We start from the raw sequence: 17,760 nt of genomic DNA on the forward strand, positions 1-17,760 counted from the left end.
CCATTAAAATCTGTATTGATTTAATGACTAACTGATTATATGAAGAGTTTGGATATAACAATGCATTGCAGCAATATGCTCTTGCATCAATAAATCTAGATTCTGCTATATGTACTCAGATCTTTTTTTCCAACTAGGTCTGCCCTGCATATTTTACATCTTTTGATTTTTTTTAATAATTTTTTTGCTACATATCCAGATATATATGTTAATTTACCTTTTTCAATGTCATTTAAATTTGGAAAATTGTTTATTTGATTTAGAATTATTATATTTTTAGCATCACTAACTGGTTCATGAGTTTTTGTTAAAAAAGCTTTTAAATTTGACAATGAAGTTGAATGCTGAAGTTGAATGTGATCACAGACCACTAATAACTAGTAACTAGACGTTTCACGTAGGTAGCTCAAGGTCAAACTAAACTAAATGTCATTTATAGTACCGATACAAATCTTCAGATGTCGCTTTACTCTGTCTTTACCTTTACTCTGCAGTTTAGGTTTAGAACACAACTAAAAATTATAATTGTCAATCGCTAATAATTGATTAGCATCTATATAGTCAGATTTTGATTTGAATTTGATGGTTATTATTGCAAAGAAATTAAACTAAACTTGGTTTAATATCTCTGGGTTATTGTTAGCATTAACCTCAAATTAGTTTGTAAATTACAAACCACCTACCTCAGTGATCTGTGTTTTAAATGTTCGTGGCGGTGTTCAAACAGTATTTTGCAGATTAATAATAATTAGTTAAATATGGTTTTTCACAATAAATGTATCCTACAATGTACCAATTCGTCATCAATTAGACATGCCTTTCCAAATCCTGATAAAGACATAAGATTTAGGAAGTGGCTTAGTGTTATAAAAAATCCTAATTTAGATATGATGAATTCCTGGACAGTTTTTAAAACAAAACGAATCTGCCACAGACACTTTGAAGATAAGTTTGTTTCTTCATGGAGCCATAAATTGTATAAAAATGCAATTCCTAGCTTACATTTGTATGGTGAGTCCAATAAATATTTGATATTAGAGAACAAATAACTGATTGATGATTGATTTTAGATTCTTCTTCCAATTTACATATCAGAAGTATTTCAATGTTGAGTGTGGAAGCAAATGTAAACGAAAGTAAGTAACCCTAATATGTAATTAATAAAAATTATTTTACTTGAATGAATCATGGTATAAATTATTATATTAACTTTTTGTTTTAGTTGAGAGTCCTTCAACAAGTAGAGATGCACAATCTACACACATGTTTCAATCATTTGAGATACCCCATTGTAGTAAGTATTACGAAGATAACAATAATTTTCAAATTGGTTACTATTTTATGAAACTTTTTAGTTGCCGAACACAATGATGCACAGTTACCAAACGAAGAAATTTTAATACAAACTGATGAGAGTAAGGATTTAAAAGGTAATTGTAGTTAAAATTTTATATTTTGTATTGTCATCAGCAGATTTGTAAATATTCTCTAATATGATTAACTATAAAATTAACAGTTTGCTTAACCTTCTGGTAGTGATACTAGAGTTTTTAAGTTTAGTTGCCTCAGTGTCATAGACCAGCTGGGGCTAAAAACTAGAAATAGGAGCTTGCCTGTGTTTATAATCTCCCATTGCTAAAATCTAACAAAGATATATGAAGGTACTGAAACATTCTAGTACTTACAATAAATTGTTTAATACTCACATCAAAAAACAGTCTACCAAGTCTCTCACTCAGTAATGCCACTACACGAAGGTTAATATAATGAATCAATTTTGCCTTGTAAGAATTGAATAAAGAAATTAACATCACATTTATTTTTAGGTGTTGCCCTTAAGAATATCACACCACTGAAAATATTGCAGCAGTGTAATATATCAAGAGGTACAATTACCACTAAAAAGAAAAAATTATATGGAGCATTAAAACAATTACACCACAAATACTCTTTGGAAAGAAATATCTGTTCCATAGTATCCTATTTATCTCCATAATTGGTCATCTTAATACATCTTGGTCATTAATTTGTATTCATGCTTGTATAGTGTGTATTATGTGCTCTTTTAGTTTGAGTTATATTTATATTTAATGATTTGTAAAAAATCACAAAGTCAGATCGGGTTTTTATGTAATAAATGTACCAGTGATGCTATGTATGTACCAAATGAGGTATATCAAGCACTACACAATAATCTTTATACCGCCACTGTTTTCTGTGACTAGTCCAAAGCTTTTGATTGTGTAAATCACGACATTTTGATAAAAAAAAACAAAATTTCTATGGAATTCGAGGTGTTTCTTTGAATTGGTTCCAATCTTACTTAGGGAATAGGAAATAACTAGTTATAGCAAATGATACAGCTTCTAGTCACAAAAGCATTGTATGTGGAGTACCACAAGGTTCAGTATTGGGTCCTCTACTTTTCCTTATCTTTATAAATCACATCACCAACTTAAAACCGATGGAAACATTTTTTTTTGCTGATGATACCAGGATTACCTGGAGAAACTCTAATATTGCAATTCTTCATGCAACTATAACTTCTGATCTATTTAAAATAAAAACCTAGTCAGACTCTAATTTACTCTCTTTTAACGTGGATAAGATAGTAGCATTATCCTACAAAGCTCTTCAATCCTTGCTTCTTAATAATAGCCAGATCAGTATCATTGATTCTGTAAAATTTCTTGGTATTTTTATAGTCAGCAATCTTAAATGGTCCCTTCATATCGATTTGTTAAGTAAGAAACTAGCCTCAGCCTGCTATGCAATAAGATCTGTTTTGAAGAAAATTAATTTAGCATCTTCCAAAATAACATATTTTTCTTTGTTCGAGTCTCATCTACGATATGGTCTTCTTTTTTGGGGTTCTAGAACAGCTGCCCAATCTGACAGTTGTTTTTAAATTACAAACAAAAAAAAGAGCAATACGGTATCTTTTTGTTCTCGGTAGAATAACATATTGCAGAAGATACTTAAAAAATCACGGAATTTTAAGTCTTCCTTCTTTATATATTTTGGAAACTGTTTGCTTAATTCGTAAACGCCTACATGTTTTTTCAGCAAGACCTAATCATGACTACTCCACCAGAAATTCAAACTTTAATGCGTATTTACTGATCCCGTCCACTGCGTTAGTAAAGAAATCTATATTATATTCAGTAAAAAGATTATACAATCATCTCCCTTTGCAACTTAAATCTGCAACTTCTTTCCTTAAGTTCCGTAAAAGAACAAAAACCTATCTATCTGAAAGACCATATTATTCAGTAAAAGAGTTTCTTAACGAATAGCTTTATGTACAAGTAACTAAAGTATTTGTATAAATATATATTTGAGTATCACATGCAGAAACTTAAACGTATTAGTTCGTAAGGATTTATTATGCAATTTGCAATTTATTTAAATTTTGCAATACATTGTGTATTTTATTATCTTTTATTTTGTGATATTGACGATTTATGTAATTTTAGTAAATTTTAAATTGTTATTTTTCTGACTTTTTGGTTCAGTGGTAATAAAGCATATTTCTATTCTATTCTAAATTCATATACAAAGTTGTTTTACATGTATTAAATAAATAAATAAATTATATTTTGTTTTATTTTTTTGTAAACGGTATTGTGTATATTTGAATTTAAAAATAATTTGCACATTTTAAAATTTCAAATACATTTTTTTTTCAAATATACCAAATTATATTTAAATATTTTAAGCTTTATTTAAATTTTCCCACCAAAATTAAATTTTGAATTTCCCGCGTAATTTATCGCTTGAATTAGTTCCGATACAAATCTCTTGGAGCGCTGAATTTCATATCCAACTAAAGTATTGTCGTGAAGCATCTAGAGGTTAGGTGATCTGTGAATGTGATGCTTCATAATTATTTATTATCAATGATTTAAAAGAATTTACAAAAGAAAAGCAAGATGGATTGATATTCCTAATACCATGAGACCTAATGGATCCAAAGAAGTTCTCTAGAGGATCTTGACTTAAATTTCTTATTGCTAAAAATTTAAATCTATCTTTATTCAATTTGTTCCACAAATATTTTAGAGCTTTGATAGTGTGAATCCAGTTCTTTACAGAAGGAGGTTGACGATTACTATTTATAAATTTAAATGTTTCAAATACTTTTATTGCTTCTGTCCAAAAATGTTCATGTTCCGATCTATTAGTAACGGCTACTCTTAGTCCTTTTCCCCCTTCCGGTAACACTTTTGCTCCATTCACACTGTCAAAAACTTTGTCCATAAATAAAATAAACTCTGCAGTGTGAAGAGCTTCCTTTTGCATATCAGAACCTAAAATAGACAAGTACAAAATTAACACGTTTTTACAGAGTATAACAAGAATGAATGTTTTATTAATGTTTATAAAAAGAATGTTGCAAACACCATTTATTAACCAGTGGTCTTATAATAAAAAAATAATTCTAATGCACTAACCTATAGTGTTCTAAAAATATTTTCTTTTTAATACAATATTGAAAATGCATAAAATGTACAAAACAAAAAAAAAAGAAAATTGATATTTTCAAAAACAATTGTTAAATACGATTATTGTTTGCTTCCTGAAAAATTTTAAAATTGACGCTTACACAGGGAGCTATTCAAATAATCTTTTAAAAATAATTCAGACCATATGTTACTGGAAATGTAACATTTAAGGATATATTTTATTGTAAATTATCTTTTAATACCTAATTTTTTCGTTAAGTGACTTGCTTTTACTAGTAGTATATACTTACTGTGTGTTGCTAACATCTTCATTGCTGCAGCAACTCTTCCACTGAATATTTGTGCTGCGAATGAAACTTTCATTTTTTTTTTTAATTTTTTACATGCGCTTCAGTGAGTTTATTGCACATTTTGTAATCATTATCATGATTCTCCATTGTATATAATTTTGTGATATGATCCCAACTGGCTATTTGGTGACCATATATCTATGAGAAAGAAACTCATGGATATGAGTTCACTAATATTCTGAAGGGATACCTATACCAGTAATGTTTACTTGTTTTGGGGTCCAGTCGTGAAATCCAATAAAATATACTGCTACAACTCCCAAAGGAACCTAAAATTTCAAAAACTGTTATTTCGAGGTAGTGACTCAACTTATTGACTACTCCGGACTTGTAAAATATGTGAAATAGTTAACTTTAAGTTATTTAAATTTTTAATTTATTTATTATTAATCTAAAATAGTTATTTAACCAATCAAAACCAAAGCAATTTATTCAGTCTACACAGAATATAGCAAAACAAGTTGATTTAAGGTATAGACATAAAAAAAAATTTTGAAGTACAAAAACTAAATGTTAAAATGAAAATCTAAAAGCACAACTAGTGAAAACCATAACAACTCAAGATCAAAACCAAAAGTTAAAGGAGATATATTTTTTTTTAAGCCAGAAGTGGAACAGACGCCACACGTTGGGTCTAGCCAATTGAAACCTCTATACTTCGGGAGTATTGGATTTTAGGAAGCGTATAGCTTACAAATTTCAGAAGCACTGGAAGAGAGGTGATGCAAAATACTAAAGATATGGCTAAGCTTAGAGGAACAAATTTAAATAGCCAAAGAGACACTAAATCTCAAGTGAGGATTCGGGCTAGCTTCAATGCACTGAATCGTGGCTGAAATTTAGTAAAATAATCAACAACTACTAAAGCATATTGGGAACCTTTATAAGACCTAGGGTACGGACCAATGAGATCTAAAGGTAGAAGTTGAAATGGAAAATCAATCTGTAGATAACTACCCATTAAACCTGGTTGAGGAAGATTTGTTGGTTTGCATGTAGCACAGATTTTGCATTTAGCAATATAGCTACGTACAGTTTGACGCATCTTAGGCCAGTAATAAAGTTCAGAATATTCGACGCAAAGTTTTGTAAAAACCAAAATGAGCTGCCGCAGGATGGTCATGAAAGGTGGCCAAAACCTCTGCTCTATTAGGAGTTGGAACGACTATCTTCCAATCCGACATTCCAGTAAGGGCATCCATGGAACTTAAGACATGTTTATACAAAACACCATGTTCAACTTTAAAATCAGGAAATTTACCTGGTACATTCTGTACATCATACAACATTTTCCGATACCAGTCATCTGGTTGTAAGGAAGATAAGTCTAACAAATTAATATCATAAGTTCTAGAGAGTGCATCAGCGACTACTACACCTGAAGCTTTACGATGAACAATTTTATAATCGTATTGTGCCAATTTTAAAATCCACCTAGCCAAACGAGGAGATGGGTTCTTCATACTTTGTAACCACACCAAACTACTGTGGTCAGTTATGACCGTAAACGAACGACCTTCAAGAAAACATCTAAAATGTTCAATACCTGTAATTATAGCTAACAACTCCTTTTCAGTTGTAGTATAATTTTTCTGGACTTTATTTAATTTCCTGCTGGTGTAGGCTATAGGGTGTTCTTCTCCATCAACAATTTGATAGAGTACCCCACCAGATGCTGTGTTTGAACAATCAGTCATCAAATAGAAAGGGTTAGAGAAATCCGGTGCTACCATAACTGGGGAATTTGTGAGAGCCTCCTTGATTTTAATGAAAGCTTCATTAGCTTCAGGAGTCCACACAATATTTTGTCCCGTTTTGTTATCCCCTGACAACAAGGTAGAATAAGACTCTTGACAAATTTTTTGTAATAAACCACCATTCCTAACAATCGACGGACTTGAGTGGTATTTTTAGGCACTGGAAAATCACGAATAGCCGATACCTTATCAGGATCAGTATGGAGACCATGTGAATCTACAACATATCCCAAAAACTTAATAGACTCACGACAAAAGCTACTTTTATCTAAGTTAATAGTCAAATTTGCATCTTTTAAACGCTGAAACAACTGCTGCAATACAGAGATATGAGTTTCAAAATCAGGAGTAATAACAGGAATATCATCAAGATAATACTGACAAAAAGGATCTCAAGCAGGACCAATTACCAAATCCATTAACCGACACATAGTCTGCGGAGCAGACACAAGACCAAAAGGCATTGTAGTGAACTGATACAATCCTTTTCCATTGACTGCAAAATCAGTGAGCTTCTTACTCCCTTCGCTCAGTGGAATCTGTAAAAATGCTTTCTTCAACTCAATAGATGAAATGAATTTAGCGTTTTGTAACTTACTCAGGATGATATCTATACGAGGTATAGGATACGCATCTCTGTTCATGGTTATACTGTTAAGTTTACGTCCGTCAAAACAGACACGAAAAGTCCAGTCTTTCTTTTTTGTCAACCACAAAAGGCTACAAAAAGAAGAAGTACTGGGCTCAATAATACCTAACTTTAGCATTTCATCTACCTCCTTTACTAGGCTTTCATGCCAGGCTTGAGGCAAGGGATATTGATATTGCCTGAAGGGCTTGGACGAACCCACATCAATGTGATGTTCGATGAGATGAGTTTTACCCAACTTATTTTTCGAAGAGATAGAAGAGAATGATTTGATAACATTATTTAACTGCTCTACTTCACGAGCATTCAGTCTACTCATATCTTTAACTGCATTGACACAAGAGATATTAAACGAAGAGACAGATATCATTGTACGAGACGCACAATAAAGCCTCGATGGTTAGCGGACTGTATACTTAATTAATTGAAATAAGACTCACGAAACTTACTGTAGTTACACCTTTATTTAATTTAGACTATTCACCATTCACTTATGATAATTAGATGGCTATAAGCCAGAGCTAATACAATATTTACTAGTTCAATAATAATAATAATTAGATGGCAACAAGCCAGAGCTAATGTATGTTTTTACTTTTTATAAAACTACAACTAAAAAAAATGGCGTTATGCGTAATGAATGCACTGGCGCAGAATGTCACTTGTCACTTTTTGGTGGTGGCAGGGAGAAACACTGTCACTTCCGACCGAACACACCCGAACCTACAAAGCGTCCCAATAATTTTGCATAGGTGTTGGATATTGTTTCCAACATGCTGGGGGCCAGAGCATTTCATGTGAAATCTTACAAATATAGCTACTATCTAAAATACTAGTTATACTACTTCTTACACTAAATTAATTTTATTTACATTATTTACAATTATTCATAGGATGGCAATACTGCCACCTTTGTGACTGATCTTACATAGGTCCCATTTTTGGTTTTAACTTCAACAACACTAACCATTTTATCCTTTCCAGGGATAACCTTGGTGATACGTGCAAGTGCCCATTTAAATGATGGAATATTGTCTTCTTTTAGTAAGACTAACATATCTTCCTTTAAATTAGGTAGTTTATTTTTCCATTTTGGCCTATTTTGCAACTGTGTTAAATAGTCTTGATGCCACTTTTTCCAAAAGTGCTGTTGCATTTGAGTAGAGATTCCAAAATTTTATACGATTTTTTGGAACTTCGGTAATATCAGGTTCTGGAAAGCTGGTTATGGGGGCTCCTATAAGAAAATGTCCTGGTGTTAAATATTCCAGATTTGTTGGATCTTGTGACATAGCCATAAGTGGTCTTGAATTCAAGATACCTTCCACTTGTACAATTAATGTATTAAATTGCTCATATGTGAGCTCATTTGTGCCCATGACTCTTTTTATGTGGTATTTGGCACTTTTTACTCCAGCCTCCCACAAACCACCAAAAACTGGGGAGTAACTGGGAATAAAACTAAATTTAATTTTTTCATTTAAACCGACATTTTCTATTTTTACTGATTGATTATAAAAGTTATTAATTTGATTGTTAGCACCCTTGAACGTGGATCCATTATCACAATATACGTTCAAAGGCTTCCCACGGCGAGAAATGAAGCGCTTAAATGCTGCTAAAAAAGTTTCAGTAGTAAGGTCTGATAATAGTTCCATGTGGATAGCTTTTACAGAAAAGCACACAAAAAGAGCTATATAGGCTTTTGTGCTTATTGATTTTCTTATTCTCGATTGCTTGACGAGAAAAGGGCCACAAAAGTCTATTCCCACATTTTGAAATACTCTAGCAGCACAAACTCTTGTTTCTGGTAGAGATCCCATTAATTGTTCAGAACATTTTGCTTTAAATTTGAAGCATATTACACACTTTTTAGTAATTTTTTTTACTTCTCGGTTTCCATTTATTAACCAATAATTTAAATTTAATGAACTTAGCACTTGCCTGGGACCAGCATGAAGTAATTTCAAATGTTCATGCCTTATTATGAGATCTGTAACATGACTAGCCTTTGGCAAAATTATTGGATGCTTTTGAGTATATAAGATGTTAGAATTATGTAATCTACCACCTACTCTTAAAAGCCCATCACCATCAACAAAAGGAGACAGCGTACTTAATGGTGATTTTAAAACTATATTTGATATAAGATCTTTAATTTCCTGAGAAAAATGATAATATTGTTGACACTTTATAATTACCTTTAAAGAATTATCTAACTCTAGCAAATTTAAATTACCAGAAAATTTTTCTGTGCCTTTCAATTTACTTAGAGAATTATTTTTAAATCATAGAATGTATGCTGTAATTCTTTGCAGTTTAGTTATATTGGAGTATTTTTTAAAGAATGTATTTTCCTTTGTTTGTATAACATGTACACTAACTTTTTGTTCAGGCATTGGATAAGGAAATTGAACAGGTAGCTCATTATGAGCAAAATTTTTGTCCAACAGCATTTTTGGACCAGTAAACCATAAGGGATGCAACTCAATATCATTAGGCTCCAAGCCTCTAGAAAGGCAGTCTGCTGGGTTTTCTTTGCTATTAATATAAAGCCATTTAAAGTTTGTGGACATGTTTTGAATTTTTAAAACACGATTAGCTACATAAGGAGTTAATTTGACAGGTTCGGTTTTTAACCAAGCCAATACTATATTTGAGTCACAATAAAGAAAAATCTTTTTAATATTTGCTTTTAACAAATTATGAATTTTAAAAGTTAAATTAGTTAACAACAAGGCACCATCTAGCTCTAGTTTAGGTATAGTTAACTTTTTATTTATTGGAACGATTCTAGACTTTGAGCAAATTAAATTAACATTAACTGTGTCATTACAAATAGTTCGAGCATAAAGTGCTGCTCCATATGCTTGCATTGATGAATCACAGTACCCTACAAGTTCAATACTTTCAGCATCAGTAAAGGCTAAATTTCTTGGAATTTTTAAAACTGGCATATTTATTAGACCAGTAATAAAATTTTTCCAAATTTCCTGCAAATCATTAGGCAGTACCTCATCCCATTTAATTTTACGAAGCCAAATTGTCTGCATTATAACTTTTGCTTTGACTAACACTGGACCTGCTAATCCTAAAGGATCATAAAATTTTGATATAAAGCTTAATACCTGTCTTTTTGTTAGACAGTCATTGATATTAATTTTTGGCGATGACAGTTTAAAATTATCAGTAATGGTATCATATGATAAACCTAATGTTTTTACAACAAAGTTGATTTTATTTATGTCAATTTCATCAAAATGTTGATTTTCTTTGGGGATATTACTTATTATTCTTGGATCGTTTGAACACCACTTGTGCAAGGAAAATGACCTTAGTTGCAAAAGATAAATTAGTTCATTTTTGAGTTTCTTTGCTTCTTCTATAGTATCACTTCCTGCTAGGATGTCATCTACATAGGTATTATTTATTAATGCTTTAGCTGCCAAAGGAAAATTTTGTCCTTCTGTATTGGCTAGTTCGACTAAACATCTAGTAGCTAGAACCGATGAGCTTCGTAACCCATATGTTATTGTTTGCAACTGGATACACTTTAGCTCACTATGTGGTTCTCTCCATAATATATTTAAATATCTTCTGTCTTCAGGGTGAATAAGTATCATTCTAAACATTTGTTTAATATCAGTAGATATAATATATTTATAAATTCTAAATAGGATTAATATATCAAATAGTTCATTTTGTACAACAGCACCATTATATAGAAAATCATTTAAGCACTTTTTGCTCTTAGATTTAATACTACCGTCAAAAACTATTCTTAATTTTGTAGTCTTCTTATCCTCTCTTATTACTGGATGGTGAGCCATAAAATAAACCTCGCCATTATTTAAAATTTTTGGATCATAATGAACAATTTTAGCATGACCAAGTTGAATATATTCATCTATGAATTTTTTATAATCAAAGTATAGAGTTGGGTTTAGAACAAACCTTTTCTCTAAGTTTTCAAATCTCTTAAGAGCTACAGCAAAAGAGTTACCTAAATTAATATTTTCTTGTTTTAGAGGCAGATTAACTTGATATTTGTTTTCGATTATTTTTATTGAATTTTGAAAACTAGCCTCACAAGCTTCCTGATCACTTGTAAATTCTAAGAATACTTCAGGAACCTTTTCCATTTCCCAAAATTGAGAGATGGCAGTGTCTAAATCACTATAAGTTGTATGCATGCATACAATATTTAAATTTGAGAACTGGTTGGTTGATACAGATCCACTAACAATAAAACCTAAAAGAGTATTTTGAAGTATTAGTTCTTGGCAGTTTATTTTTTCTGCGAGAAAATATTTTAAACACAACATCAGCTCCTAGTAGTAGACTGATTTCACCGCTTTGATTAAAAGTGTCATCAGACAATTGAACAAATTCTGGTATTTTAGATGTATTAAAACTAAACCTGGGTAGATTCCCTGTTATTATATCCACTACAGAACATTTTATATTTGTACTGAAGTCATATATACATGATTCTATATTCAAATCAACTGCCTTTTGGATTCTTGTGCTATTTTGTGAAATCCCTACAATATCTAAATAATTATTGTATGTCTTTAGGTTTAACCTTTTTACTAAACTATTTGTTACCAAAGAAACCTGTGAGCCTGTATCGACCGAACCTCTGACAATCAAGTTGTGACCTGATGCTGTTCTAACCTTTACCTTTACAGTAGGTAAGATTGTATTTGCTCGATTTTTATAAATCGAATTAAAATTTACTACAGCATCGTATTGCGATGAAGTGCTTGCATCTTGATTAGATTGAGCAATATTAGAACTTACTGCCACTTTTTCTAAGTGCAGTAATGAATTGTGTCCTTTGTGACAGGTTTGGCATTTTAAATTTAACCTACATTTATCAGTATGGCTGTTTAAACATAGTTTGTTTCTATCAACAAAGGAAATTCTTTCATTGACTGAAAGGACTTTAAATTTTTTGCAACTATAAAGTTTATGTCCATTGATGGAACAGTATTGACATTTAACATTACTTTGTGATTTGGTTACTAAGTGTGTAAGTTGTTTATTTTCCTTCAACTTTGTTTCAGATGTACTATTAGTGGCTTCAAGAGCCATTGCCCTATTTTCGAGATATTTTAGAAATCCATTTAATGATGGTAAACTTGAACTATCTCTATTAATTTGATATGACCTATTCGTAAACTGATCTATTTTTCTAGACAGTATACAGACTAAAAGCATATTCCAGCTATCTACTGGTTGATTAAGATTTTTTAAGGCACCAATTTGTTGTTTGACCTTACTTATAAATTCTCGTAATGAACTAGCAGTTCCTTTTTGCATGGCAGGTATATCAAGAACTTGGTAAATATGTGAATTAATAATCATAGTTTCATTATTGTATCTGTTATTTAAAATTTGTAAAGCTTCATTGTATGAATCATTCACTAATGGCAGATTATTTATTAAGCTGAGGGCTTCATGTGTTAAATAATTTTTTAGATAAAATAATTTTTCTACGCTTTTTAAATTTATATTTTTGTCTATAACTGCTGTAAATATATCTATAAATGATTTATATTTAGTTAAATCTTTCCCATCAAATGTGGGAATTTCAATTGAAGGTAATTTAGTGGTACTGGTTGCATGATGCTGTGGCATATTATGAACTAAAGGCACTGTGATTTTATTGTTTTTCATGGATGTAACTCCTTGGATGGTTGCCAATAGATCTACATATTCAGCTTCTATGTCATCAATATCATCATCAAAATTTTCATCTAAATGAGCAATTTCTGTATTTAAATCAGTTATAGTTTTAAATGATTCACATAACATGTCTTTTCTAATAGAAAATAGATCATCCTTTTTTGAACTTTCTGGATCATCTTTATGTTCACTAATAAATCTTTTTACCCGACTTATAGTGCTTACCGCTTGCCTTTTCCTTGTTATCAGTTTTTCCAAATCCTTTTTAGACATATTTAAAGGCTTTGTTAAGTTAAGTGACAAAGTATTTTTAATATAAAAATGTATCTAAGTATGAGATTCTGAAACACTGATAAAAAAAAGAAAAACGGTCGTTAAAGTAAACAATTACCTTTAAAATATTAATTAAACATAACACACAAGACAATACATACAAAAATAGGACCAAATACCTATACTTATATTTTTAAAAACAGAAATCAAAGTAAATATTTGTTACTTAATAGGGTTATGTCCAATAAATTGTTAATTTTTGACGTAATGAAACGGTGAATGTCAACGCGAACACAGAGCACAGAAATCCAAGTTGGTGTCTCGGCGTTCCTTGGCTCGATGATTGTCATAAAGGGAAGAGAGCAGTCTTACTTAAGGTTTCGTTCCGTGTTCTATTTATTGACATTAGAGCTGGCTGCCAGAACAGGGAGCACGCAAAATAGAATTCTATTCTAGTGACGTCACGTTGCCTAGCAACCAGTACGCCTCGTTTTGAAACGATAATTTGGTAGCATGCCGTATCGAAATTACCTTTACCGCTCCCCGTAACAACCTTGTAAAATCGTGTCGATTCTTTATGTCAATACCAATAGTTTAAGGTTAAGTAAGACGTTTATTGGATATTTTGTGCTTTGTGCTCCCAATCCCAAACAAACCAAAATATTCATTTTCAATAGACATGAGGGTAAATGCAGACCATTGGGCAATTTTGTTGGATTTTGCTGAAAAAAATCCATCAATTATTACAAATAGATTTCCAGGATGTAACGGCAAAGAAAAGGTGACAGAACTGTGGAAGCAACTTTCAAATAAACTAAATGCACTTGGATATGGTGAAAAAACTACAGCTGAATGGAAAAAGGTAATAATTGCTTTTGAAGAAAACAAAACATTACCAAAAAATATATTTTATTTCAGACGCTAATTGATTGGAAGTCCAAAGTAAAAGGAAAAGCTGCTGGTATAAAAACGTATGAAAGCAAGACTGGAGGTGGACCGTCATGTAGTCAACAGTTGTCCTCATATGAACTTAGATTGCTAAGCATAATGGGAAATCCTTCATATGAGGGGAATCCTAAAAATGAGGAAGTGGGTTTGAAAAAAAGAAAATTGTATGTAAGTAGGAATGTTAAAAATACAGTATACTCCCTCTATAACGAACACGGTTATTACGAGGTTTCGCTTATAACGAGGTACATTAGATGTCCCGTAAAATTTCTATTGACCTATAACCCTCTATAGCGAGAGAGCTAAATTTGGTTATAACGAGAGAAAATAAAATTGAAAAACGTGTTTTTTTACGTTTTTGGCCCGGACGTAGCTATAAATAAATACCTTTTTAAACGGCCCCGCAATACATATAACTGCCGCCCGCAATAAACTTCTTTACAATAAATACAACTGTTTCACATATTTAGAAAATATGATAGAATAATACTGAACAATTTAAAGCAGGCAAAAATGACAGAATTCTTCCAATTGCAGAAGCAATAGTTTATGTTATCCGTGAAAATGGGCTTTATACATTATGTAGTTGGGAAAAATGCAAGTACAGATTTTTTGTTTTAACCTATATCTTTATTTATTTTTATTTATTTATTTATTATATTATTTATTATATTTATATTATTTATTATATTTATATCATTGACAATAAAAAAAACTCTTTTTTGTTTTAATGCCATTTCAGTTCTCGTTATAGAGGGAGTCTACTGTAGTTTAGTAAAAGTATTTAAGTAAATACAAAATGCAAATACATTGTTACTTTATTATTTAAAATAGAACTACAAAATAATTTTTAACAAAAGTATTTACATATACTTAAGATCCAAAATACATATTTTCAAAATAGGTTTTCCAAATAAAATACCTTATTACTTATTTAACTGATTTTAATACTAGTATTTGTTTTATGTAAGTAAGCTTTATTTCTGTAATAAGTGTAGATATTTTGTTTTAGGAAGATGTAAGCCTTGGACACAATACAAATACTAAACCTAAGTTGATCCTTCTTGATCCTAATAAAACCAAGCCGTATATTCCTTCAACTCATCTCCCTGCTACCATTGTCCCCCCTTCAACTCATCTCCCTGCTACCATTGTCTCCCCTTCAACTCATTTCCCTGATACCATTGTTCGCCCTCCAACTCATCTCCCTGCTACCCTTGTTCACCCTATTAATTCTGAATCTTTTGATACTGTACCCCAATTACCCAAGGATTTACATTCAATAGCCAGTGTGAGCCGTCCTTCTCTGGGCAATCAAATACTGAAAAGTATTAATTTTCCAGTTACTGAACTTCCCAGTATAATATCCTCTAACTCTACACCAGATACCTTTCTCCCATCTAAATTAAAAACCCAGCAATGTTTTCCAAACCCGACTAATTCCAATGTTCCAAAAGAAAATCAAATAGCTGAACAATCTACTTCACGGCCATCCACAACCAAACAGAAAAGGATATAAAATAACACAATGATTAATATGCATAAAGAACTTTTAGAAGTGCTTAAGGATATAAACACCAACATAAGTTCCTTAGCTTCAAGTGGTAGTCAAATAGTTGAGGTGTTGAAAAAGTAATGTTTAATTATTGTAAATAAATGTATCTATCTATCTAAACAGCCCTAAACATCCATCCTTCAATATAGGCCTCCTCCTCCTCCTTCCATGCCTCTCTCTCTTGGGCAATTTGTATCCATTTTGACCCGGCGTGTTTCTTTAGATCATCTGATCATCGCATTTGTTTTCGTTTTTGATTCGTCTTGTGATTCCACAGTCTCTAATGTATAATTGTCTTAGTCCATCTTTCTGCCTTAGGGTGTGTCCAACAAACTTTCATTTAAGCTTTGCTACTTGGGTTTCTTTTTCTGTCTGATAGTTTAATGTTCAGCATTTGTCTTTCCATGGATCTTTCTGTCTTTTCTTTATTTAATTTAATGATTTGTCCTACATATATATACTCTTTTACTTTCTATTCTTGTTTGTGCCACTGTAATTATTAGTTCTTCTTGTTGATTGGTCATGGTTTTTGTTTTACTGTAATTCATCTTCAGTCCAATTTTTTCCCACCATTTTTTAGCATTTATACAGTTATCTCGTTCTTACTGATTTCTGGTTGTAAGTCGAAATTAACATTTTTTATTTTTATTTGTAGTTACTTAAGGATTTATTGTGTTGGTTTCTGTTTTGTACTGTAAATAAATGTATACATATTATTTTTTGTAATTATTTGTCCTGTTTAATAATTATGAAATAAAGTGATTGGACATTGTATGTATTTCTAAAAATACTTTTCTCATATGAAATTTCATAATTATCTCTTTTTGCCATGTTCAAAACTTTAACACAAATTTAATTTTTAATGGATGATGAATAGTGTAATTTATTCATACAAAAATATAAGCAACCCACATGTATTTTATTATGTCATTTAAAAATCAAAAGAGGTCAAAACTTATCTCACGAGGTGCAAAAATTTAAATATACAAAACCATAATAAGACCAGAGATTGTATATGGAAGGGAAACATGGACGCTGACAAAAAAAGAAGTAAATACATTGCAGATGTGGGAACGTAGAATCCTTCGAATAATATATGGTCTCTGCAGAGATAATGTGACAAACACATGGAGGCACAGACACAACGAGTTAGATTCTCTTCGGAAAGGAAAATTTAGTGAGATATATAAAGGCCAGTAGATTAAGATGGACGTGTTACGAAACAACGACAATGGCCTTATAAACAGCGTGTTTTGGGAAAACTAGATGGGAGATCAATGGGTCGGTCTAGAAAAAGGTGGAAAGATGCAGTCAGAAATGAACTGGAGAAAATGGGAAATAGTAGCACAGGACAGATATAACGCCATCGATGATGATTTAAACTTTGGTGATTAAATATAAAAAACTCAAGCAGATCTATTTATGAACAAACTGTATTGATTTTGATCTTGACTAATTTTGTATTCATTTCAATCAATAATAATAAAAATAAAAAAAACAAAACTTTAACTAATCACTATGATACTTCTAACAGTTCTAATTGAAATATCTTTCTATTAAAAGTTGTCTGGTTCTTGTGCCCGAGTCTTCTTCATTTACCCTAATTTCAATTTCCTCAGGTCCCTGGTTATCGGGAAAATCTTCATGGAGATCATTTTCATCCAATCTTCCTTTGACGCAAATATTGTGTAAAACACAACAAGCTACAACAATGGTTCCTACTTTTTCTGGATCATATCTTAACTTCCGTTCACCCAATAAACAACGGAATCTATTTTTCAGAACCCCATTACATCGTTCAATAACATTCCTTGCAGATGCATGGCGGAAGTTGTATCTTCTTTCTGGAGTTCCATCTGCAGCATTTTGAACAGGTGTCATGAGCCAAGGCTCTAAGGGATAACCAGAATCACCCAATAACCAGGAATTAGTGTCACCAGCCTCATAACAGTTTTGTAGCTCTTGTCGGATTGCAGACCTCCTCCAAATATATGCATCATGAGTGGCTCCAGCATATCTCGGGTTTACATTCAAAATAACCAACTTACTGTTGCATATCTAAAAAATATTT

At 31.5% G+C, this 17,760-nt stretch overlaps 2 protein-coding genes and 1 long non-coding RNA gene across 3 annotated transcripts; 2 read left to right on the top strand and 1 right to left on the bottom strand.

Annotated features, from left to right (window-relative positions):
- Positions 1-487: 487 nt before the first annotated feature.
- LOC140436924 (uncharacterized) lies at positions 488-3,454 on the top strand. Its single transcript, XM_072526089.1, has 5 exons — positions 488-1,011; positions 1,071-1,136; positions 1,223-1,294; positions 1,356-1,430; positions 1,827-3,454. The coding sequence occupies exons 1-5, from the start codon at positions 759-761 to the stop codon at positions 1,994-1,996; spliced, it is 636 nt and encodes a 211-aa protein (XP_072382190.1). The 5' UTR covers positions 488-758; the 3' UTR covers positions 1,997-3,454.
- Positions 3,455-3,724: 270 nt separating this feature from the next.
- Positions 3,725-13,526, bottom strand: LOC140435654 (uncharacterized). The gene is made up of 3 exons (XR_011950219.1): positions 13,305-13,526; positions 4,757-5,085; positions 3,725-4,310 (listed from the first exon to the last, which is right to left on the bottom strand). It is a non-coding gene; the product is annotated as an uncharacterized lncRNA (long non-coding RNA).
- Positions 13,527-13,800: 274 nt separating this feature from the next.
- On the top strand, positions 13,801-15,653 carry LOC140436925 (uncharacterized). Its single transcript, XM_072526090.1, has 3 exons — positions 13,801-14,048; positions 14,105-14,302; positions 15,147-15,653. The coding sequence occupies exons 1-3, from the start codon at positions 13,866-13,868 to the stop codon at positions 15,651-15,653; spliced, it is 888 nt and encodes a 295-aa protein (XP_072382191.1). The 5' UTR covers positions 13,801-13,865.
- The last annotated feature ends 2,107 nt before the right edge of the window (positions 15,654-17,760 follow it).

This window comes from Diabrotica undecimpunctata, chromosome 3 (assembly GCF_040954645.1).
Source record: "Diabrotica undecimpunctata isolate CICGRU chromosome 3, icDiaUnde3, whole genome shotgun sequence".
Lineage (NCBI taxonomy): Eukaryota > Metazoa > Arthropoda > Insecta > Coleoptera > Chrysomelidae > Diabrotica > Diabrotica undecimpunctata.